The 25935-nt window shown below is 45.4% G+C and overlaps 1 protein-coding gene across 10 annotated transcripts; it reads right to left on the bottom strand.

Moving 5' to 3' along the window:
• Window positions 1–445: 445 nt before the first annotated feature.
• On the bottom strand, window positions 446–24332 carry nup98 (nucleoporin 98 and 96 precursor). 10 transcript variants are annotated; one of them, XM_064978263.1, is made up of 33 exons: window positions 24166–24332; window positions 22623–22729; window positions 22355–22453; window positions 21636–21683; window positions 20897–21082; window positions 16456–16598; window positions 16086–16193; window positions 15342–15528; window positions 15077–15255; window positions 14832–14975; window positions 14604–14739; window positions 14385–14477; window positions 14055–14195; window positions 13517–13838; window positions 13182–13301; window positions 12935–13094; window positions 12591–12792; window positions 12361–12499; window positions 11980–12157; window positions 11742–11897; window positions 9683–9910; window positions 9442–9571; window positions 8879–9144; window positions 8412–8587; window positions 8035–8267; window positions 7569–7835; window positions 6019–6176; window positions 4179–4462; window positions 3808–4029; window positions 3192–3433; window positions 2959–3113; window positions 2544–2655; window positions 446–1890 (listed from the first exon to the last, which is right to left on the bottom strand). In XM_064978263.1, exons 2-33 carry the CDS (start codon window positions 22699–22701, stop codon window positions 1703–1705), a joined length of 5481 nt encoding a protein of 1826 aa, XP_064834335.1. In that variant the 5' UTR covers window positions 22702–22729; window positions 24166–24332; the 3' UTR covers window positions 446–1702. The 10 variants fall into 10 exon arrangements, with proteins under 10 accessions (XP_064834335.1, XP_064834337.1, XP_064834336.1 ...); XM_064978265.1 differs by lacking the exon at window positions 21636–21683 and having other exon boundaries at window positions 14604–14736; XM_064978264.1 differs by lacking the exon at window positions 21636–21683.
• Window positions 24333–25935: the final 1603 nt, after the last annotated feature.

Consider the following 25935-nt stretch of genomic DNA (forward strand, 5'->3'; position numbering starts at 1 on the left):
GAAAGTGGCCATTGCCCAATTGACCTCCATTCATTTGAAGCAACTCTGAAGAGCAAGGTGATGGTGCTTAGCCTACCCCGAGGAGTTGGCAAATGTTAAGTTTTTTTTATTTTTTAAATGCATCAGTGATGAAGGGCAGGTGATGTGAATAATTGAACCGAAGATGGGCCACTTGTCAGATTTCAATGTAATGGTAGCCAAAAGCTGCTTGTACTGTGGACACGCAGCAAGTAGCCTAATTAATGCATCAGATTCAGTCTATTAACACGGATGATTCCACTCAGCAACCTGGCTCATTGTTATAAAGTATGCACGGAACATTTATTAAATCAAGCATTATAGAAATGATTTAAACCTCTTTAAAAACAAAAGTAAATGCTGACTCTGCTGTATGCAGAATAATAGACATACTGTACTATAGCCTAAAGGAGAACAGATGCATTAATTCAGGACAAACATTTTATTCAGACTTTAATAAAAACGTTATCACCGTCATCACAATCATGCACAGTAGCGGACCGGAGACCCTCCTCGTGAAAGGCACTGTGCGCGCGGGGAGCGGTCTCCCGCCAAGCATACTGCGGCAGCACACACCAAACAATAACTACATACATCAGTTTCACTTTAAACATCAAAAAACAGAAAAACCGGGGGTAAGGGGGAATGGAGGGTGTGAGTGAAGGTGAGACCAAGGACCCCAAGGAATTGTAAATTATATTTGAAATATATTTTTTAAATCAAACTCCTTGCAAGGACCACAGAGAAACTGTCCAGACTGGCTGATTACAAGAAAAATAAAAAACCTAGCAACACCAAGGAACAAACATAGCTCTGGTAGTCCCCCATACAATAGAAATATGAAACCATATATTTGAGATAGAGAATGGAATCTAACCATCTCCATTTCAATAGACTCGTTTTCAGCCCCCAAAAATAAAATACAAAAATAGAAGTTTATCCAATCTCATTTTACATTCTCTTTTGGTACGCAAAAACAAGTTGTTCACTTCAAGCAGGCTGTTTGTACAAGATTACATCACTAAAATGAGTCAACGTTTTAAGCTAGATAGATCTTCCCTATGTATAGACATATTGAGAGTTCATCAGGTGAGTGCGATTCCGCTCACTAACAAAATCCAGGTAAACAATCTTCACTAAATTAAACTTTCCGTTTCCATGGGGATGTAGGAGTCAAACAAACACGTAGTTTGCATATAGTATTTATACTGGAAATATGAATTGCAGAATGACAGCGTTAAAACCAGCCAGTGAGTGAGTGTCCCTTTAAACAGGGTCAAAGGTTGGGAGAAGAGAGCTCTCATCAGGATGGTTCAGCAGTTTAATATTTAAATGCACATCATACACACATCTCAGGCCTCCTAAGTACAAAAAAGCTATACAAAAACAATGAAAGAAAACAACTTGCAAGTCATTCATTTCCAAACACACACAAACACACACGGAGGAATGCTTCATCCAATTATTTTGTGCCATTTTCTTCAGGAGAAACCAAAGCTCCAAAGGAGCACTGCAAGTCCATCGCTGCCTTCTCAACCAAACTTCCCCTCCCATCTCAATCAACCCCAGTAGTCCTACTAAACAGTGCCAGATAGTCCCCTCCTACCCCCACTGTTCTCATTGGCTCCCAACAAACTACCTCAGTTCCTATTGGGCGGGGGGCTGAAGGTTCAGGGGAAGATCATTAGCTGACAATGAGCTGTCTCAGGTATGATTGGGTGAGGCTGCGGAGCTCCTCGAGGGCATAGTCCTCAGGCATGGGCAGACGGCCGATGTGGGGCGCTAGCTGGGACAAGGGGATCTCGCCACCCTCACCACCCTGCTGCAGACTCAACACCACACGCAGGATGTTAGCCACGCGCTTGGCCATCTCTGGAGACAGGAGAGAGGAGAAGTTTAGGTAGGTCTCGGAACACACCTATAGTCCGGCTTCTTAAGACTGAGATTGTATCTCAGTCTAGCAGTAGCCCACATTCAACTTATTTACCGACACTTCTCCCATTAGAGGGTATATCCGTGATTGGTGGACTGCTCGGATAAATAATGTGTTGTTTGCGCCGCTGAGCGGTGCCCTGTAAAGAATGTCGATGTCAATGTCTGCGCCCACACGCTCCATTTTACTTCCTGTTTGTGGCAGCATGGTGCCCATATTACAAAGCTGATTAGCTAGGACAAACAGATGTAAAACAGACAGGTGTGTACACAAAGCTAGAACACAACATGGAATCCATGTTTGGTTTTGATTTGTATTTAAATAATTCTTGGGAACCGCAAACAATTACTTCCTAATCAGAACTGTCTACTGATCGCAGTTATAGGCTCGGACGTGGGAAAAGTGACAACAAACAGGTGCAGGCCAACAAATAACTCGTAAGGTATGTTATAAGACCAGAGTTCCATTCAGGTCTAGAAACTGGGCTAGGGCAGACAGGACAACGCAGAACATTAAAATTAACGTTACGTATATAGATCTGTCCTAGGAAAGATCAGCTACCCTCTGATTGGAGCAGACGGCTCCATCTCACCTGATTGGGCGAGGCGGTCCTTGGCGGAAGAGCAAGGGAGGAGCTCTATCCTGCTGCAGAGTGACGTCACCTCGGTGTGTAGACGTTCCAGCTTATAACCAGCACTGTCCATCTGAACACACACGGAGAGTGAGACCGAGAACGACAGAGACCCATTACATTCAAACATCACGCATCAATATGAAGCACTCCAGCACTTTCTATCCATGCAGCACCAACACACGCACCCTCCCACCCACAAACACACATCCTTCCATTTAAAAAACCCATACAGCCTCAATGTGTTCCAGATCATAGCCACCATTGTCCATCGGTATATGACTAAGACTGACAGATAATCAGAAGATCAGCAGCATAGCTAATTGGCCAACATAATCAACTGTAATGGAGTCAACATAACACCAGCCAGACGTACCTGTTGTATGGCGTGTAAGGTCTGTATGACTCTGATGTAGTCCAGGTAGACTCTGCCTGCCGTGTCCCAGTCCTGGATCACAGCACAGCGCTCTGGAACAGCCAGCCCCTCCAAGAACTCCAACAGGTACTCATGGTTATCATTAATGATACAATCTATAGGGGAAACACATACAGGTTGAATAGGGTTAGAGGTGTGTGTGTGTGTGTGTGCGCGTGCGCGCGTATACACACCTGAGGCTAGGTGTTGTATGACCAGCCTGTGGCAGAGGTTCCAGTGGCCTGCTCTGTACAGGTGCAGGGCCTCTCTGTGTCTGTCTGTCTCTCTTCTGGCTCTAGTAGCTTTGGCCAGGTGGAGCCACTGTTCTGGGATCAATAGTCTTTCTGTGAGGAAGCGCTCTTTCTGGGCTGACTCCTCCGTCTCCAGCAAAGGGCAGTGCAGCTGGAGCATCTCCCTCACCGCACGCTCACGGAGCCTGGAGAGGAGGACATGTTAGCAGGTTTAACTTAATCCAACTTTCCATGTTATAAGTATCCCAACAGGGCTTGCTCACGTAATGTGTAAGCTTGCCTGAGATTATTACATCCGTTAGCTCCCCGAGCACAGAGAGATAACACATTACAGACAATTCACAGTTGGAATTGGAAGCCAGCTGGTCACAGTAGCACTTGTGTTAGATTATGATAAACCGTGTTCAGCCTATCGGTCCATCCTGGGCATCTGCTGAGGGCACTGACCCTAAAATCCTCCTGTGACTAATCAATTTAAACTTCATCATGATTCATGTTAAAGTTGAGTGTGAAGTCTCTTCCTGTGTGCATGTTGTAAGGTGTGTGTTGCAGTACGTACATGTCCTCAGATATGTGCAGCAGTACATAGATGGCCATGTCCCAGAGGCCAGCGCTCTCCAGCTGGGCAGCGTAGCTGGTGTGTATGAGGCCCTGTCGGGCGGGGCTCAGGTGTGTGTAGTGCAGCGCCTGCAGGACCGACCACAGGTGCCAGCTCAGGCGGTAGTCCAGACGCTCCCACGTCACCGTCAGCGGGTCCAACAACTCCTGCAGGCTGTAGTGTCTGGGAGGGAGAGGCGTCACTTATCATTTAAACCCCACTCTAGCGATACTTCACTTTTATTCTGTTAAATCTGCTTGAGAATGGAAATGTAGGATTAATTCTAATCTATTTTGAGAAACCTATGCAGTGCGTTGTGGGAAATGTAGTACCTGTCGCTGTATAGTTTGAGCAGGTGGAAACAGATGTCGTAGAGTGGCCGTTTAGACTCTTCTTCCTCCATGTCCAGCGGGACTGATTGGTCAAGGTAGGGGGGCAGGGGGGCGCAGGCATACTTCTGACCCTCTGCAGAGCCCTGGAAGGCGGCTTCGTACTTGGCCAGGGCGTCAGCGATGGAGGCAGTGGGAGGAAGCATGTACCACAGGTGAACCGCCACGCAACGCTTCCAGTCCAGCTCTGAACACACGTTCACCACACAGTCTGTAGACTGCCACACCTAGAGAGACAAGTATACACAGCTCAGAAAACATGTAGTACTAATGTACAGTACTAGTCAAACTTTTAGACACCTAATCACTCAAAGGGTTTTTATTTTTTACTATCATCTACATTGTAAATTAATAGCGAAGATATCAAAACTATGAAATAATACATATGGAATCATGTAGTAACCAAATATATATTTCATATTTGAGATTCTTCAAAGTAGCCACCCTTTGCCTTGATGACAGCTTTGCACACTCCTGGCATTCTCTCAACCAGCTTCATGAGGTAGTCACCTGGAATGCATTTCAATTAACAGGTGTGCCTTGTTAAAAATGTATTTGCAGAATTGCTCAAATAACCAAAGAGAAATTACAGTCTATCATCACTAAGACAACAATCCAGAACATTTCAAGAACTTCAAGAAGTTTCTTCAAGTGCAGTCTCAAAAACCATCCAGCGCTAAGATGAAACTGGCTCTCATGAGGAATGTCACAGGAAAGGAAGTCCCAGAGTTAACTCTGCTACAGAGGATAAATTCATTAGAGTTAACGTCACCTCAGATTGCAGCCCAAATAAATGCTTCAGTGTTCAGAGGAGACCGTGTGAACCAGGCCTTCATGGTCGAATTGCTGCAAAGAAACCACTACTAAAGGACATAAATAACAAGAGACTTGCTCAGGCCAAGAAACACGAGCAATGGACAGACTGGTGGAAAGCTGTCATTTGGTCTGATGAGTTCAAATTTGAGATTTTTGGTTCCAACCGCCGTGTCTTTGAGACGCAGAGTAGGTGAACGGATGATCTCTGCTTGTGTGGTTCCCACCGTGAAGCATGGAGGAGGTGTGATGGTGAGGGGTATGTGTTGCTGGTGACACTGATTTATTTAAAATTCAAGGCACACTTAACCAGCATGGCTACCAGAGCATTCTGCAGCGATACACCATCCCATCTGGTTTGCGCTTAGTTGGGATTGTCATTTGTTTTTCAACAGGACAATGACCCAACACACCTCCAGGCTGTGTAAGGGCTATTTGACCAAGAAGGAGAGTGATGGAGTGCTGCATCAGATGACCTGACCTCCACAATCACCCGACCTCAACCCAATTGAGATGGTGTGGGATGAGTTAGACCGCAGAGTGAAGGAAAAGCAGCCAGCAAGTGCTCAGCATATGTGGGAACTCCTTCAAGACTGTTAGAAAATAATTCCAGATGAAGATGGTAGAGAAAATGCCAAGAGTGTACAAAGCTGTCATCAAGGCAAAGGGTGGCTATTTGAAAAATCTCAAATATATTTGGATTTATTTGGCACTTTTTTGGTTACTACATGATTCCATATGTGTTATTTCATAGTTGTGATGTCTTCACTATTATTATACAATGTAGAAAATATTAGAAATAAAGAGAAACCCTTGAATGAGTAGGTGTGTCCAATCCTTTGACTGGTACTGTATATTACAACAAATATGTGGATTGCAAAACCTACACACAAACATAGCAAAGGATAACCCAGTTAATGGTGGTCTGAACACAACGGCAACAGCTGCATGCGCACACGCGGTTACTTACAGGTTTCCCGGCGAGCAGGGCGAAGATGCGTAGCCTCTCCTCCTGCAGAAATGAGTCGGTCTGCATTCTGTTCCAATCTCCAAGCTGCAGCGCCAGCAGCTCCCGGCCGTACTGAGAGCCCACCGCCTGGGACAGCAGCAGGGAGAGGCGGTGGTCCCCTACACACACAGGTCAAAGACATCTTAATGAGATCCTACAGCCTGGCCCAACCCATGTGAGATGCCCCTGGGGCCTTATTTATTATAGCCGCTGCGTAAATTTCACACTAAACATCTGCGTGTGCCATTTCTGAAAAGAGAATGCACACTCACAAAATAATTGAGATTTTTGAAGTCAGAGCACGTCATCCATACGCATGTTTGTCTGTGCATGTTTGAACGAGCATTATAACTGCGCTTGAATAATTCCCAACCGGTCATGCTGGAGGATGTTGCAGGCAGCAGAACGTTCTCCACGGCGTCTCCAGACTCTGTCACGTGCTCAGTGTAAACCTGCTTTCATCTGTGAAGAGCACAGGGCGCCAGTGGCGAATTTGCCAATCTTGGTGTTCTTTAGCAAATGCCAAACATCCTGCACGGTGTTGGGCTGTAAACACAACCCCCACCTGTGGACGTCAGGCCCTCACACCACCCTCATGGAGTCTGTTTCTGACCGTTTGAGCAGACACATGCACATTTGTGGCCTGATGGAGGTAATTTTGCAGGGCTCCTCCTTGTACAAAGGCGGAGGTAGCGGTCCTGCTGCTGGGTTGTTGCCCTCCTACGGCCTCCTCCACGTCTACTGGCCTGTCTCCTGGTAACGCCTCCATGCTCTGGTCAGTACGCCGACAGTTACAGCAAACCTTCTTGCCACAGATCGCATTGATGTGCCATCCTGGATGAGCTGCACTACCTGGGCCACTTGTGTGGGTTGTAGACTCCGTCTCATGCTACCACTAGAGTGAAAGTACCGCCAGCATTCAAAAGTGACCAAAACATCAGCCAGGAAGCATAGGAACTGAGAAGTGGTGTGGTCACCACCTGCAGAACCACTCCTTTATTGGGGGTGTCTTGCTAATTGCCTATAATTTCCACCTGTTGTCTATTCCATTTGCACAACAGCATGTGAAATTTATTGACAATCAGTGTTGCTTCCTAAGTGGACAGTTTGATTTCACAGAAGTGTGATTGACTTGGAGTTACACTGTGTTGTTTAAGTGTTCCCTTTATTTTTTTGAGCAGTGTATATAAAGGGAATATCAACGGCAAACATAATCAAACGTCTTGAGGTATTGGCAGGTATAACCAAATTATTTTAGAATGCAAAGAAAATAAATAGATTCTGCAACCATTAGAAACAGTATAGTGTGCGGGAGGGTAACATAACACCAGTTTGGGGCATATTCTGTATGTAGGCAACATTTCTAAAATGAGGCCCCAGGTCTGCAGCAGGCTTTACCTTCCCACCCCTCAACCATCCATCCCCTTTCTTCCTGATCTCTGTTCCCCTTCCTCTCTTACCAATCCCCAATCTCCCCCACCTCTCACCCCTCCAATCCCCCCTCTCCTCACCACTCTTCTGAGCCAGCCTGCAGGCGTCACTGATGCGGTGTCCAGTGAGGTAGCTGAAGATGGCCTCCACATGTCCTCCCCCATGGCTTAGGCCCACCTCCTGCTCGATCCTCTGGGTGGCGCTGTGGGACAACCAGGCTGAGAAGCTCCTCCTCCTCTCCAGCTGCTGCAGGTAGCCGCTGGTACCAGGCTCTGGCTCTGTCGTACCCAGCCGACCCCACAGGGCCTCACACAGAGTCCACACCAGAGCCCAGTGAGCCAGGACCCCTACAGGGAGAGAGAGATAGCATAAAGTTATATCTGAACTCATTGAGACAGCAATGGGAGAGAGAATTAAAACAGAGGTAGCAGGGGTGAGATGTTAGAATCATAGGGAAGTTTTGGAATTGGACCAATAAAGTGCGAGCCATCTACCATTGTGTGTGCGTGTGTATATATATATATATGAGAGTGTTGCATCGCTTACCGTCTCCGGCACCAGCCTCCTGGTTGAGGTCAGTAATCCACTCCACGTACTCGTGCAAGGCGGCCACCCCACTCTGGGGCTGGATGAAGGGGCAGGCCCCCTCTGTACTGATGGTGCTGTGCTTCAGGCCAATCTCCAGGGGCCGCTGGTACACCGCCTGGCTCTCCTCACTGTCCCGCGGCTCCAGACCAACCACCTGCTCGATCACCACCTTGAACGGACTGTCTGAGAGTCTGTATGGGGAGGGGAAAGAGGGGAGTTTAGGGTTCAGTTTCTACCACCCATAACCACTGCTCTGATACAGTAAGTCTGGATCCCATTCTGACACTCCTACAGCATTGTGTAAATGAGTGGTCTGGTGTTTGTCTGTTACTCACCGTTTGCTCTTGGCATGTTTAGGAAAAAATCCAAAACCTCCAGTGTCTCCCTGGTCCTGTTCCTTGTCCCCAGCCCCACTCAGCCTGTCTCCACAGTGGACCAGAGTCCAGCCTGGACCCCAGCCAACCCGGAACGACCGGCCCGTGAACAGAGCTGCATCCATCAGCAGACGACCCTGGGTGGAGGGAATGTGTTGATTACGTTGTCTAGATGATTTAAAACTGCCCGTACTGTACAGCTATGTTCACACATACAAAAACCACAGTGGATTCATTGAAATGATCCAACAAATGTCCATGTTCTCTCCATGTACCTCTGTACCCTACGTATCCCTGTGTGTTCAGTCTACTGTACTGTCACATATTTAAACTCTTAACTATCATAAATGTATCATGATGTAGGATGAAGTGTCTAGAAAGACACCTGAAAAATACTAATTAAATACTAGTAGTATAGTTATCATTACCTTCCCCAGTGTGACTGAGTTCTCTGGGGCCACAGGGCCCCCCAGGCGCCGAGCCCCCACCGTCCGTACAGTGGCCTCTGCCGCTGGGGCCGGCAGCAGGAAAGAGGGCCCCAGTGAGGGCCAGGGGGAGAGCCGCGAGGGCTCAGGAACCACCGCGGACGGCCGAGACAGGGACAGCCTCCCGGGAAGGCCCCCTCCAAAGGGCACGTCAGGGAGCTGAGGGAAGAGACCTGCCCCGCTGAAACGAGTCTGCAAGAGACCACCGACTGGAGAGAGGAAGAGAGATCGACGAGCATTTATAATAGCAATAAGGTACCTCGGGGGTTTGTGGTATATGGCTAATATACCACGGCTAAAGGCTAGTCTTAGGCACGACTGCATTAAATGTTTTGTCATACCCGTGGTATACTGTCTGATATACCACGGCTGTCAGCCAATCAGCATTCAGGGCTTGAACCAGCCAGTTTATAATAGCATTTAAGACATGTTAGGGTCTCTGAGTGAAGGATGGGTGACTGTGTGTGAGGGTAGACATCAATGTTAGGGCTGTGTGTCACACTTACTGGAGGGCCTGCCCTGAGTGCCAGGCAGGAGGATGCGAGGGGAGGCCCTGTCTAGAGAGCTCTTGATCCCTCCCTGTTCAAGGAACATGTCACCATCATCATCCTCAGCAAAAAGAGATGCCTTCATGATCTGAGAGCAGAGAAACACACATCACAAACACATCGTCTTCATGATGTGATTGAGGGCTCCATTAGCCTCAACAAAAAAGGTAGAATTTGAGGGTGTACAGTAGTATTTTACCTGGAGAGTGTGAGGGTTGATTCCCATCGAGGAGGCAATCTGACTGGATGCAGAGACAGGGTTGTGTTCTGTGGGGGTCACAGTACCCAGCCGACTGCCCTTATCCTCCCCCATGCCGCTCTCCCCAACCTCCTCCAACATGCTCTCCCCTGGGGCATCCTGGGTAATGTCGGCCATGTCACTGTCCACCTCAGACATGCGGCTCAACAGCTCCAGCACAGCCGTGGACTGGACACAGAGCGAATGGACACAGGATACACACACAGCAGGGAAAGTGCAACCAAACACACATAGTAAGGTGACACACACCAAGAAGAGAGAGACACACAGACAAAATCAGTTAAAAATGGTCAGCACAAGTCAGACAGACCAGCAAAGTGTGATCTTTAATCCGTTTATTTCTGAGCTTTATCAGATCAAATACAAGATATCACAGATGTATATAGGAGCATGTTTTACATAATAAAATAATTAATAGCTTGACTCAATATTACCCCAAGAGTAGATGTTGTAGCTTCTTAAACCCTCAACCAGAAAAAAGACCTAACCCTGAATATATTCTGCAGGACTGGCAGCTTATCACACATCACTCATTATCTTTGGTCATCATCTCAAAGCTCGTTTCAAAGAGAATATTCATAACAAATAATCAAAAATACATTGTGTAGATTTTTATGAGATACAACCATGATAATGTGAGGTTTTCTGAAGTTACCATAATCACTACTACACATGGGCAAATTATATTGGATTTTAAAACATATCAATGGAAGGAACAGTTGGCAAAATACAAACATGTTACAATATAATACAGATTTAATTTTAGAAATCTTAAAACCTTACAAACAAACTCTATTTCTGAGTTAAGACTTCACTTCAAACATTTCCTTAAAAAGGGGAAATCTGCAGTTGGTACATCCATTTTTAGACTTTGAAAGTAATGATATAAACACATTGATTCTTGAAAAATATAACAGATGCCTCATGAGCATAGTTGTCATACACCATCACCACCCAAAATATAAGCTTGTGTTACTCCTTTGTTTGAACAATGTCAATTTAAACAAACCGTATAGCCTCAAAACATGGTTAAAACTACAATTTCAATATCATGGATGGTCAGTCCCTGTATCCATAGCACTGCCCATGTGTTTGGGAGTGGTTACATTTTTCCCGCCCCATCCCTTAGCTGTTTACCAAATCAGTGGCGGGGTAGCACTTTGTTATTGTTCGAACTGCAGATTGCCAGTTAGATTCTCTGATCTAAAAAACGATTTAACACAGCCTTTAAAGGGATACTTCGGGATTTTGGCAATGAGGCTCTTTATCTACTTCTCCAAATTCAGGTGAACTAGTGGATACAATTTTTTTGTCTTTGCATGCAGACAAAAATTCCAAAAGTATCCCTTTAAAAACACCTTATTTTCAACCAACGGATGACTTCATGCCATAGCTATTGATCCAGGGGGATGTTTAGCTCAGGACCGTTTATATTTAGAGCACAGATGAAGTTGATGTTCCTGAATCAGTTGTGAGGGGCAGAATGTAACCACTAACCAGGACTGACAGACTTTTGACAAACTACCCTGCCCACCTGTCTGTGGGTGGGTTGTGGCCTCCACCACCTCAGGTACAGCTGAACCTAGGAGAGGAGAACCCAGCCTTCCCCATACCTCCACTGATAAACAGATAATGTGGGGTGTCCCATCTGATCAGTCACTATACTCAACAGCCCATCCAACTGATGTCAGATCAATGTTTAGCAGCCTTATTTGGGGTGCAGAGATCACCAAGACCATCTGCATCAAGGACTACCAAACTTAAAACCTTTCCATAGAAACCCATTGAATACAACCCATTATAGAAGTGGTGAAACAGCTGAGATCTAGGCAGAGAACCCCCACACACTGCATGTGGCTGTAATGGTAGTGGAAAGGAAATGGCTTCAATTCAGATCATGTATATTTAGGTTGTATATCGACTAAGGCCTTCCAGGTGATGTAGAGAGCAGTGGGTGTGACTGTCAGTGTGAGTGGGCGCGCTGTGCTGCTCCGTCTACCTGAGCCTGTGGCGCCACCTGCTGCTGGGAGGGAGGAAGCTGCTGCAGCCCCGGGGGAAGTGTTGTGGCCGTCTTCAGCTTCTTGGGGTCCACTTTGAGAGGCACTTCCTCATCCTCATCAGAGTCCTGCAGGCCATACTTAGAGAAGTGGGCCACCTGCAGACAGAGAGAGATGAGTTACAGACATTGGAAGGGAGATATGGAGACAGACCTTTCGTATGCGTCTAGGCATGCTTACTTCAAACACCCAGGAGCCGGTCTCGGGGCGGTACTCAAGGAAGCGGGCACCCTGTTTGCGTGAGGCGTTCTCCAGACGGCCCTCGTAGTTCATCTCAGACAGACGCTCAGGGTTCTTTATCTGAGTACAAGTGGTCTTATCATTAGGCCAAACCCCATCCAGAGTCACCTCCGCTCGCCTGGCAGAGAGGAGAGAGGGAAAGGATGGGAGGGAGAAAGAGGTATAAAATAATATGGTGGAGTAACGAGTTGAGTTACGTCTCAGCTGTGATCACTATCAGAATATGTTGAATCAGTTTATGACTTCTGTGATGAAATTACAAGGAAACTGATAACGACATTTTCCCCAGTGTGAAGGGTAGTAAGTTTCCCTGTCACTGACCTGTTGAGCCCCTCCCCCTCAGCAGGCTTGTTCTTGTCGTCGGGGTAGACGATAACCTCTTTGCGTCTGAAGTGAACAATCTCATCCAGGTTCAGCCCAGTCACATTCACCTCGCCATGGAAAAACACTGAGCCGTAACCTGAGAGCCAATCAGAGAGCAGAGCAGTGAGCTACGGACCAATTATTTCCCCAGAGCCGTTTCCACCCGACCAATCAAGAGAATCGTTTACCTTTTCTGCCCACGGTGAAGTTCTCCACCACACACACGCCGTTCTCGTCCACCATCTTGGCCAGCTCGTCCATGGCGGGGATGGTATAGTAGCCCACACGGCACAGAACGATACCTGCAGGGTGTGGGGGAACCTCCTGCACCTCCTCCTCTCGCTCCTCCTGTATGGAGTCCTCTCCCAGCGATATGTCCTCGCTGCTCACCTGGAATCAGAACACTCATGTCAAACCTCAAAAGTAGAGCACTATATGAGAAGCATGGCCAAAAGAAGTGCCCGTAATGGGAATAGGGTGTCACTTGAGACGACCATATACATAATCTGTCTACTCTGTTCTATCAGCTCACCTCCAGGCCATTCCTGCCCCTGGCCCCCACCCTATGGGCATTGAGCTCTGAGATGGTGTCCTGCAGGCTGGGCTTGGTGTAGAACTTGTTGATCTCCAGGTCATCCTCTGCCCCTCCCTCCACCACCTCCCTCACATAATCATCCTCGTCCACACTGGCACTGTAGAGGGGGTGGGGGAGACATGGTTCAGCAACAAACATCACAAAGATCAATCTCACTGACGGTGTGTGTGGGCGCGTGACTGACCTGAGTCCATTGAGGGGGTACTCCGGTGGAGATGCCAGGTCATCTGTGTCTCTGTTGATTGGGCTGCTGTACAGGCTGCTGCCATTCAGGTTCTTCAGCACCAGCTTCTTGATGCTCTTCCTGGTTTACAACACCAGAGAAAACACACAGATCAGATACCATACACCAACATCACTGTCAGAATACAGACAGAAGCAAACAGCAAAAAAGCTACCGAAAACCAAGTTGTAGTATTCGCTAAGAAAAACATAACAGAAAAAAACAAAATCGGTAAATCAGTTGAAACAGAAACATGTCAACTAGCTACAAGCAAATTTCCACAGACGGCCACCTACCTGGGCATGAAGGCTCCATTGGTGAGAGAAGGCTCGTCATCATCCAGCCCGTCAAACAGCTGAGACTTGGAGGAGCCCGAAGATGTAAGAGCTTTGGGCCGCACACGTGTCGCAGGCCGCGGCGTCAGCTTGTAGTGAGTGGGCGTGGTCAACGCCTTCTGGGCTGCCGGATTGGTGGGCTTTAGACGCTCCTCCTTCTTTTTGGGGTCAGAGAGGGGGTTTCTGAAGAGGGGGGAGTCACCAAAGGGGGAGTAGGCCAGAGCATTGATCTGCTGCTGCAGCACTGCCTGCTGGGCCGCCGCCGCGTTAGGGTCCGTCAGCGCTGGGAAGAAAGAGAGAGAGACAATTATAGCTTCACCTAGCCTTCAAGGGCTACTGGAAGTTTCCACCACAGTGTAATGTTATCCAGCCAGTTTCTTCAGTACACTGAAAGAGTAATATGACTAGGTACTAAAGGAAAGTGCTAGAGAATGTGCTTTCACAATCAGCTTGAGACTAGGCAGAGGAGATAAAGGTGGTAGATGGAAGTGGTATTTACCAACAGGCTGTTGTTGTGCCCCGAAGCCCAGAGTGCTGGTTCCTGTGCTGAATCCCTGCGGTCCGAACGCTCCTATTGTTCCCAGAGTGGAACCCAGTGTCTTGTTATTCCCAAACAGAGACATCTGCCCAGTGCCCACCGCTAACAAACACAGAACACACTTAGAGAAACATCCACAGGGGACTACTAATGACCGACAATACAGACCCCGGTAAAACACCCAAACGGGCAGGTGTTTGTTTTTGCTTTTCTTTACACGGTGGATATTTCATGTATTTTTGGTTTCTTTATTATTGTATCCCAGACCTATAGCGCTCTTCCTGTTCATACCTGCTCCAAAGCCAGCTCCCAGCCCGGTCCCCAGTCCTCCTGCTGCCGTCTTGTTCCCAAAGAGGCTTCCGCCAGCAGCAGTGGGTCCAAAACCTTCACACAACACAGAGAAAACACGATCACTTAAATAGCCAATATGATTATCGATAGACGATTTATTTGCAAGTACTAGCCTTTATCACACAGGTGCACTCCAATAAGGGCAGATGATCAACTCACCAAAGTTAGATGGGTTGGTGCCGGTTCCGAGGGTGAGGGCGGATTTGTTACCAAAGAGGCCGGTGCCTGTGCCAAACGACGAGGCGCTGGTGGTGGTGGCGCCAAACCCTGCCGTCTTATTACCAAACAAGCTCTGCTAGGGACAGGAAGCGGATTAATACACACCCATCCCACCATGCCTGCACCTAACAACTGTGTAAAAGCCTGCGCAGTCGAATCGATTAATACCTGTGTGCCGACGTTCCCGAAGGCGGTGTTGGTTTGTCCAAAGAGACCGGTGCCTGTCCCAAAGCCTGTGGCTGGTGTGGTCTGAGCTGTGTTTCCAAACAACCCCCCTGCCTGGGACGCCGCGGTGCTCCCAAACAGACCCCCCTGGGATGGAGAGAGAGTTACTCTAGTGGAACGGTACAACACCACAGACAGAGCTAATGTTAGGCGTCTGAGTGTATTAACATGTACGTGTGAGCTCTCACCATGGTGCTGGTTTGTTGGGGCTGGCCCATGGTGCTGGTGTTGCCGAAGGAGAATCCTGTGTTGGGTGTGGTTGTGGTCTGACCGAAGGGCTTGAACAGGCTGGCTGCCTGCTGGGCCTGCTGGGGCTGTTGCTGCTGGCCAAACAGACTGCCTGTGGCTGTACCAAACCCACCAGTACCTGGGAACAGGGAGTTAAAACTAATATATAATACATTTGTATTTATATTTTCTATTGAGCTCTGTCTATGGGCCTGTGTGACTTACTGGTGCCGAAGTTGGTTTTGGCCTGGCCGAAGGAAAATCCTGTGTTGGTGGCCGAGGAGCCAAACAGCCCTGCAGCCCCCGTACTGGGGGTAGCTGCGGCCGCAGTCCCAAAGAGACCCCCCGTTGGTGCAGCCATGGGGTTAGTGGGGCCCTTCCTTCCTGCCTGGTAGTCCTCCAACCTCAGCTCCTACACATAGCAAACACCACACAGGAGAGAGGGTGAGTGAGGCCTGGGCTACACTGATCCCATCTTGCACACACCCTACACTGAAACTTACAAAAACACAACAAAAATCACCACACATGCATACAGACAACAAAAACACACTTTTACACTCATATGCTGCGGCTACTCTGTTCTATATTTGACTCCTATTATTATCATCGATCCTGATGCCGAGTCACGTTACCCTGCATTAATGTTCATATCTACCCGAAATACCTCGTACCCCTGCACAGTGATCTGGTACCGGTACTCCCTGTACATAGCTTAATTCTTGTGTATTTTATTCCTCGTTACCAATATATGTATATATTTTTTTTTTAAACTGCATTCTTGTGAAGGGCTTGTAAGCAAGCATTTCATAGTAAAATCTACATCTGTTGAATTCTGCGCATGTGACAAATTCAACTTGATTATGATTCAATACTTTAAAGTGGATTCCTCTCCGTCTCTTTCCCTTTCATTTGAACTATTCTAAAAGACAGAGGGCAGCTGAAAGTAACTGCATAATAATGACCCACCTCCAGTGACTTGTTCTCGTACTCCTTCATGGCCGTGATGCACTGGTGCTTGGTGTTAATGCTCGTGGTCACACCCCCTTTCACCATGGTGTCACTTCCTGTTGCAGGCTGAGGAGGACATAAGAGGACATTTATTGGAATACAAACTCCTTTACTGTATTGTAGCAGGATAAACTGATTACTCGTACACATTGCAGAGAAAGCTGACCTATGATTTTCTTGAGGATTACAGTAAAGAGTTGCATGACATACAGCAGTAAGTACAGACCTTTCTCGATAAAATAACATTCCATACACGACACTAGACAGAGTCCTAGTACAGTAGTTTGGCCCAGGTGTAATGGGCTAGCCTAGGTCAGGCCAAACTCACGTTGAACTTGACAGTGGTGCCTGGCTGAGCGGCTTGCTGGGTGAACCCTGAAGCTCCGAACAGGGAGGCAGACGCCCCTCCGAAGGGGTTGGAGTTGGTCGCCCCAAACAGCCCCCCGGTGTTGGCTGTGCTCGTGCCAAACGCTAGACAAAAAAAACAAACATCTTAACGATCTAGCCAGACATCGATAATGATGTAGGACCATGTGACCTGACCAAGATAACTCCTGCCCCGCATGAGTGATCTAAAAATCGTCTGAAATATGAGCAATATACAACATCAAATGCATCTAATCAAAAGATAAACAAATATTCAAAGAAAATAAATGTAAGGTATTACACATCATGATCTCATTGTATTTCATTGAACACCAGCTGTCACACAATTACTACAACGGACCAGAACCCTCTATCAACTACAATTTTACAGGCTAAATAGAAGGCACTGGAGTGGCACCACAAAATAATACATTTTCTAAACCAGTTCTATTTGCCATTGTTACATGTATGGAACTCTGAGAAAGGCACAGAATTCTAAGCTTACACTCCATAGACCCAGTCGGTATTAGATAGAACGTCGCGACCCTGCCCACCAGCGGGGAAAACAACCTGTGGTTACCCCATGGACTCACAGCAAAAACGTGCCCTTTTTCAAACGCAATTTCATTGTGTCGGCTTGTTTTAGTAAATTACTTTTCAAAAGTGCCTGGTCCCTAGTGTTAAAAAAAACAAATGGCGGGGCTTCACTCATGCCCCTTTTCATTACGATGCTAGCAGCCAATTAAGCGAGTGAGCGCTAGCTCGCTACCGACCGGAACATGAAGTCTGCCCCAACCAACAACAAACGGCAAATACAGCTACAAGTAGTGAGTGGAGTTAAATCAAACTGTACTAAACAGGTTAAATATCTTACATGTGATGAAATGTTTTCCACATATAGCTACGCCTTATCTTATCTCAGCTCACCATAGCGGCACCCACCCGTAGCACGCGCTCCAGCAGGTATCTCACTGGTCACCCCCAAAGCCAATTCCTCGATTGGTCACCTCTCCTTCCAGTTCTCTGCTGCCAATGAATGGAACGAACTGCAAACATCTCTGAAGCTGGAGACTCATATCTCCCTCACTAGCTTTAAGCACCTGCTGTCAGAGCAGCTCACAGATCACTGCACCTGTACATAGACTTTTTATTTTGTTCTACTGTCTTATTGATTGTAATTTGTTTATTCCATGTGTAACTGTTGTTGTATGTGTCGAATTGCTATGCTTCATCTTGGCCAGGTCGCAGTTGCAAATGAGAACTTGTTCTCAACTAGCCTACCTGGTTAAATAAAGGTGAAATACGTGTAGCCTACTTGAACACATTTTCACTTTTGAATGAATAGCGTGCCCAGAGTGAACTGCCTCCAACTCAGTCCCAGATGCTAATATATGCATTATATATATCAGTATTGGATAGAAAACACTCTGAAGTTTCTAAAACTGTTTGAATTATGTATGTTAGTGAGTATAACAGAACTCATATGGCAGGCAAAACCCTGAGAAGAAATCCAAACAGGAAGTGGGAAATCTGAGGTTTGTCGTTTTTGAACTCACCCCTATCGATACACAGTGGGATATGGGTTATTCTGCACTTCCTAAGGCTGCCAACCGTCTTCAGAACGTTGTTTCAGGCTGCTCATGTGGGGGGGCCGGATGGGAGCTGTTTGACCAAGGTGTCTGCCTACAGCCTCGTTCTCAGTCACACGCTTTCACTTGTGGTAGCTCTCGTTACATTGCTTTTCTACAGACAATGGAATTCTCCGGTTGGAACATTATTGAAATTTTATGATAAAAACATCCTAAAGATTGACAAGTTTCGTCGACCTGTAATACAACTTTTTGAACGTTTCGTCCGACTGGACCAGATTGCGCTTTTGGATTTGTTTACCAAACGCCCTAACAAAAGAAGCTATTGGACATAAATTATGGACATTATCGAACAAAACAAGCATTTATTGAAAAACTGCAATTCCTGGGAGTCCATTCTGATGAAGATCAAAGGGAAGTGAATATTCATACTGCTATTTATGAATAATGTTGACTACCCAACATGACGGATATTTCTCTGGCTGGTTTGGGCTCTGAATGCCGGTCTCAGATTATGCTTTTTCCGTAAAATTAAAAAAAAATCTGACACAGCGGTTGCATTAACCTCTTGGAACTCTAAGGGCAGTATTTCATTTTTGGATAAAAAAACGTTCCCGTTTTAAACAAGATATTTTGTCACGAAAAGATGCTCAACTATGCATACAATTGACAGCTTTGGAAAGAAAACACTGACGTTTCCAAAACTGCAAAGATATTATCTGTGAGTGCCACAGAACTGATGCAACAGGCGAAACCAAGATGAAACTTCAAACAGGAAATGAGCAAAATTTTTGAAGCACTGTTTTCCAATGTCTCCTTATATGGCTGTGAACGCGCCCTGAACGAGCCTACAATATCTGCCGTTTCCCCAAGGTGTCTGCAGCATTGTGATGTATTTGTAGGCATATCATTGGAAGATTGACCATAAGAGACCACATTTACCAGGTGTCCTGCGTCGAAATTGGTGCGTAAACTTCAGCTGCAAGTATTTTTCCATGTGATTGAGAAGAGAAAGCAGACTTCCACGAATGATATATCAATGAAGAGATATGTGAAAAACACCTTGAGGATTGATTCTAAACAACGTTTGCCATGTTTCAGTCGATATTATGGAGTTAATTTGGGAAAAAGTTTGGCGTTTTGGTGACTGAATTTTCGGGGTTTTTTGGTAGCCAAACGTGATGTACAAAACGGAGCGATTTCTTCTACACAAAGAATCTTTCAGGAAAAACTGAACATTTGCTATCTAACTGAGTCTCCTCATTGAAAACATCCGAAGTTCTTCAAAGGTAAATGATTTTATTTGAATGCTTTTCTGGTATTTGTGAAAATGTTGCCCGCTAAATGCTACGCTAAATGCTACGCTAGCTATCAATACTCTTACACAAATGCTTGTTTTGCTATGGTTGAAAAGCATATTTTGAAAATCTGAGATGACAGTGTTGTTAAGAAAAGGCTAAGCTTGAGAGCTAGCATATTTGTTTCATTTGCGATTTTCATAAATAGTTAATGTTATGTTATAGCCTCAAGCTCATTAGCATAACTGGATACAGGTTTTTTTCGTAGCCAAACGTGAACAAAACGGAGCAATTTGTTCTACACAAATAATATTTTTTGAAAAACATAACATTTGCTATCTGAGAGTCTCCTCATTGAAAACATCTGAAGTTCTTCAAAGGTAAATGATTTTATTTGAATGCTTTTCTTGTTTTTGTGGGTTTTTCTGTGAGTTGGCGGTGACCTAACAATTTGTGGAGCTTTTGCTGTAAAGCATTTTTGAAATCAGACACTGTGGCTGGATCAAGGAGAATTTTATATTTAAAATGGTGCCTAATACTTGTACGTTTGAGAAGTTAGATTTATGAGATTTCTGTTGATTTGTATTTGGCGCCCTGCAATTTCATTGGCTGTTGGCGAGGGGTTCCGCTAGCAGAACAGGGTTCCAGGTTAAGGTTAAGTAAAAAAATACTTTAAAGTACTAAAGTAATTTTTGGGGGTTCTGACTTTATATTTTTGCCAACTTTTACTTCACTACATTCCTAAAGAAAATGAACTTTTTACTCCATACATTTTCACTGACACCCAAAAGTACTCGTTACATTTTGACAGGAAAATGACCCAATTCACATACTTATCAAGAGAACATCCCTGGTCATCCCTACTGCCTCTAATCTGGCAGATTCCCTAAACACAAATGCTTAATTTGTCAATTATGTCTGAGTGATGGAATATGCCCTTGGCTATCCGCAATAAGAAAATTTTGACGCATGGTTTGCAAAATATAAGGAAATAATTTAAATGGTTTATACTTTTACTTTTGATAAAGTACATTTTAGCAATTCCATTTACTTTTGATACTTAAGGATATTTAAAACCCAATACTTTTACTCAAGTAGTATTTTACTGAGTGACTCACTTTTACTTGAGTAATTTTCTTTTAAAAAGGTATCTTTACTTTTACTCAAGTATGACAATTGAGGGTTTTTTCCACCACTGACAGCAGCTTTTCGTCATTTGATATTTCTGTATAACAAACCAATTTTTTTTAACGAAGTTTCCTCTTTTACAATAAGGCTTAATAGGAAAGAAAGTTGGTTTCCCCCAATTTGTGAGTGTGGTCGAGGAGAATTCCTTATTAATACGTGAATACCGACTGGGACTACATAGTACACCCAATATGACCACTGTCCCACTGGTCACTGTCCCACTGGTCATGGAACATTCCTTTGAATGGGAATGCATTATAGTACAACTAATTCTATGGTAAACCTGTTTGAACAACCTCAATGCTAGACAGTAAAAATAGACACTGACTGCCAAAGGAGGCTGGTTTGGCGGCTCCGAAAGCATTGCTCTGCTGGGAGAAGAGTCCTCCGCCGCCGCCCGTGTTGGTGCTGCCGAACAGGCTAGTGGACGTGCCGCTGGCCGTGCCAAACCCAAAGCCGCTACTGGTGGACGACGTTACGGGCTGGCTGAACGTACTGGAACCAAACAGGCCACCTGGGGAGGGACACACACCACCTCAAACCAGCTCACACACACAGGTCCCTATGGCCAGCTGTAGGAGTGCTCAACTCAAATTCTTGTAGGACCCGGGCTAATGGTTTGGTTTCATGTTCACTGAGGATCCTCTAGAACTGGAGTTGTGCATCCATGATCTGACTAAGCCAGCCAGATGGTCCATCTGAACTAGTTTATGGGAGCCCCTAATCATTTCACTCATCACAAGGAGAGTTTGTCTCAAATAACATGCAGCCTTCATCCCCCTTGTCCCACCTTTTCTTTCCTCTCACTCAGCACAAATAACCCACGAACTCACATATATTACAGACAATAGGGCCATACACAGTGCCACCTGTCTACATGATCACACTCCCTTTAAGAGCAGAATGCAGACTGTGGCTTTGCTCCAAACCAAATATTACATATTGTATATACAAAAAACCCTTTCAAGAGTATAACAGGGACTGTGGGTGCGCAGCCTTTTTGTGTGTGCACATCCGCCTGTTTAACAGCGGGCCGTGTGTGTGCGCGCGCGTCAACCCATGCTTACCTCCTCTACCTGCACCAGTGTGGATTTGTTGAGGATTGGCCGTCACCACTTTTGAGAAAGTAAAGCATTACAGGGTGGGGTTAGACACATATTCAACCACCACATGTCAGTAGCAGCATCACGGTGGGCACAAAAAACACTCACCATTGTATATTGAATAATAGATAAATGTATAGAGCACATAGTCAGCTCTCTGTCTACTGCGGGTGGCAGTGTGATCATGCAGGTTCACTGTTCAGGCATACGTCACAGTACAAAAGCTAGTCTTAAACATGTTCAACGTCATACTTTATCAGTGTTATCATATTGACACATGGAAATTCCCATGAAGTTTTGTGGTTAAAATGCCAGTGGGAAATTTCATAATGTAATCTGTAGGTTATGCAAAAGTTATACAAAAGACCTTATGCCACAGACACCTTTCTTATGTGGCTATTCATTGAAATAAAGAACCCGGTCGCTCTGAACCGTCAGCAGAGTTAACCACCAAAACCACTGCAATGGAGAACTGGCCTGGTCCTGAACCCAGAAGATAGTTGCAGAAACCATACTGCTATAGGGCCTCAGCAGATTATAGTGAAAAAAGTATTCAGGAAAGCAGCTTTGGCCCTTGTACTACAGGATGTTAATTAGAAGAACAGATCTGATATTCGACAGGAGTAGGCAGGTACTGAGTTATTAACATGTGTTATAGTCAGGATCAGGGAGATGTGGCAAACCTGGTTTATTCTGCGTCGCACCAAAGAGTCCTCCAGTGTTGTTGGTCGCCCCAAATGCTGAGGCCCCGAAGCCACCTGTCGTCGCCCCAAAGCCAGTGTCTGCAAACACAGGGTCAACACCACCCCTTTTATAATCCGGAACAATTTAACTTTACTTGAGAGTGAATGCTGAGGCGAAGACATTGATGAGACAAGCAGGAAACCATAAAGGTACTCAACTTGTCAGGGATACATTAAAATTACACTTGTGCACACTGTTGTTACTTACTTTGTTGTCCAAACGTGGATGAAGTTCCAAATCCTCCGGTCCCTCCCCCGAAAGGAGCACCAAATGACTTGTTGAACATCTTCTCCTGCTAGCAGGACTGCATATGTCTGCTTAGCATTTCACAAAATGACAAACTTCATCAGCAGACAAAAATAACTGACAAACATACTTGACAGTAACTGAATACAATTATAGTAATCACATAAATGTTCTAAGTTACCAGATCTAGCTCAATACAGCTCGATACAGCTGGCTATGTATGATTTTGGGGCATGGGTATTCCCGTAACCAAGAAGAGAGCAGTAGGGTAGCCTAGAGCGTTGGACTGGTTAGAGCGTTGGACTGGTAACCGAAAGGTTGCAAGTTCAAATCCCTGAGCTGACAAGGTACAAATCTGTCGTTCAGCCACTGAACAGGCAGTTAACCCACTGTTCCTAGGCCGTCATTGAAAATAAAAATTTGTTCTTAACTGACTTGCCTAGTAAAATAAAGGTAAAAATAAATAAAAAAGATGGCTCTGGCTGAACACAGTACCTGATTTTATCAGTGCGTGGATGACGTTGACATTACAAAAGGATTTCCATTGGAAGCTAAGGTTTTCTATAAGACAGCCGATTGGTCTGTAAAATGTTAAACTGGTTTTTAGCATAACCTGGCCTATATGGCAGTTATAATAACACACATAAACGAATTAAAGTTAGTTGAGAAATGGAGTTGGGAGAAGCAGTGTAGTTAATTAGTTCTGGCGGTGCGAAGTTCCAGAAGACAGGACTAACGTTAGTTCCAATATAATTCCTGTCATGAGAACCTAGTTAGCGAGCTAGCTTACTCAGCTACTGTAACGTTAGTTAACCACCGTCCGCACATTCACTACCTGCCAGTCCCTCAGTTCGATGATATATATTTTTTAGAGCAATAGGCCTAGAGTCAATGTAGAAATAGTTTAATTACTTTAGCTAGATTCCGCTAACAAATAGCGCTCACCGCTCCGTTGGCTTGTTAACTAAAGATTACGTTTGAAAGACAGATAGGCGCCAGAATGTGTTCTCATCACGCTAAACCAAGGCCTGGCAGACGTCCTTAGTTAACTAGCTGCTAGCGCACTACTTACAGACTGATATTAAAACGGTATTTAGCCAGTTAATTGCCCACCTCAAAACATTAAGAAAATCATCACACCAACGTCGCACAAGATAAAACCAGATATGACCAGTTCAACTTGCTAGCTAACGTGAGTTATAAACATCCGCAAATGTCGCTGGTGAGTCACAACCGCAAATCTGTTGACGGTGGCTAACAGTTAGCTCACAAATTAGCTAGCTCCTGTTAGCAAACTCTCTGACATAACAATATTTGATATCCAACAAATGTATCTAGGTCGTTGAAGTCAACAATATAGTTAGATATGACAACTTTAACCGACCAAAATAGTTAGCTAACGTTAGCTGTTAAAGAACTCATTTCTAGCGAGTTGTGATGTTGTGCTAACTAGCTTGATATGTAACCCAATTGAAAAAGGGATGGAAGGACAATGTTAACTCACCGTAAATAAGATTATGTTCAATACAATACGTGTCTTTTGATCCAGTCACAATATGGGTGTAAATTGGGTCGACGTCTCTAAACTGGAATAGATTGAAATGTTCTTTTTCCGAAACTGCGGCTTTTCGTTACACAACGAGGAGGGAAACTGCAGTAACGAGGCCAAAATGCGTCACGACGCACGGCAGCTACGTTCGGAATATGTCGACGCGCACCAACGTTTTATCGGTCCTAGACTTGAATAATTTTGAAAATAATAATGGGCAAATATTGTACCATCTAGGTGTGCAAAGCTCTTAGAGACTAACCCAGAAAGACTCACAGATGTAATCGTTGCCAAAGGTGATTCTAACATGTATTGGCTCGTGTGTAAATACTGATGTAAATGAGATATTTCTGATATTTCTTCACTTCCAATACATTTGCAAACATTTCTAAAAACACATGTTTTCACTTTGTCATTATGGGATGTTATGTATAGATGGCTGAGAAAACAAATCTATTTAATCAATTTTGAATTCAGGTTGTAACATAACATGTGTAATAAGTCAGGGGTATGAATACTTTCTGAAGGCACTTGATGTACACTATATGACCAAAAGTATGTGGACACCTGCCAGTCGAACATTTCATTCCAAAATCATGGGCATTAATATGGAGTTTGTCCCACCTTTACTGCTATAACAGCCTCAACTCTTCTGTGAAGGCTTTCTACTAGATGTTGGAACATTGCTGTAGGGATTTGCTTGCATTCAGCCACAAGAGCATTAGTGAGGTCAGACACTGATGTTGGGCGATTAGGCTCACAGTCAGCGTTTCAATTCATCCCAAAGGAGTTCGATGTGGTTTAGGTCAGGGCTCTGTGCATGCCAGTCAAGTTTTTTCACACCGATCTCAACAAAACATTTATGGATGGACCTCGCTTTGTGCACAGGTGCAATGTCATGCTGAAACAGGAAAGGGCCTTCTCCAAACTGTTGCCACAAAGTTGGAAGCACAGACTTGTCTAGTATGTCATTGTATGGTGTAGCGTTAAGATTTCCCTTCACTGGAACTAAGAGCCCTAGCCCGAACCATTAAAAACAACACCAGCCCATTATTCCTTCTCCACAAACGTTACAGTTGGCACTATGCAGTTGGCACTATGCATTCTGGCAGGTAGACACAGGTAGTGTTCTCCTGGCATCCGCCAAACTAAGATTCGTCCGTCGCACTGCCAGATGGTGAAGCGTGATTCATCACCCCAGAGAACGTGTTTCCACTGCTCCAGAGTCCAATGGCGACAAGCTTTACACCACTCCAGCCAACACTTGGCATTGTGCATGGGGATATCTTAGGCTTGTGTGTGGCTGCTCGGCCATGGAAACCCATTTCATGAATCTCCCAACACGTTGCTTCCAGAGGCAGTTTGGAACTCGGTAGTGAGTGTTGCAAACAAGGACAGAAGATTGTTACTCGCTTCGAGCACTCGGCGCTCCCATTCTGGGAGCTTGGGTGGCCTACCACTTTGCGGTTAAGCTGTTGTTGCTCCTAGATGTTTCCACTTCACAATAACAGCACTTACAGTTGACCGGGGCAGCTCTAGCAGGGCAGAAATGTAACAAACTGGTGGCATCCTATGACTGTGCCACCATGAAAGTCACTGAGCTCTTCAGTAAGGCCATTCTACTGCCAATGTTTGTCTATGGAGATTGCATGGCGGTGTGCTCAATTTATACACCTGGCAGCAACTGGTGTGGCTGAAATAGCCAAATCCACTCATTTGAAAGGG

Source organism: Oncorhynchus masou, chromosome 11 (assembly GCF_036934945.1).
Source record: "Oncorhynchus masou masou isolate Uvic2021 chromosome 11, UVic_Omas_1.1, whole genome shotgun sequence".
NCBI classification, from domain to species: domain Eukaryota; kingdom Metazoa; phylum Chordata; class Actinopteri; order Salmoniformes; family Salmonidae; genus Oncorhynchus; species Oncorhynchus masou.

Bases quoted from the DNA above. Each gene is read 5' to 3' on its own strand.
- nup98 (XM_064978255.1), bottom strand. From the start codon at position 22,701: ATGTTCAACAAGTCATTTGGTGCTCCTTTCGGGGGAGGGACCGGAGGA. The intron at 13,302-13,516 runs GTAGGTGGCCGT...GTTGTAAACCAG, and splicing joins AATGGAGCCTTCATGCCCAG to GAAGAGCATCAAGAAGCTGG. The intron at 9,911-11,741 runs GTAGACGGAGCA...CTCTGTGTCCAG, and splicing joins AGGTGGCGCCACAGGCTCAG to TCCACGGCTGTGCTGGAGCT.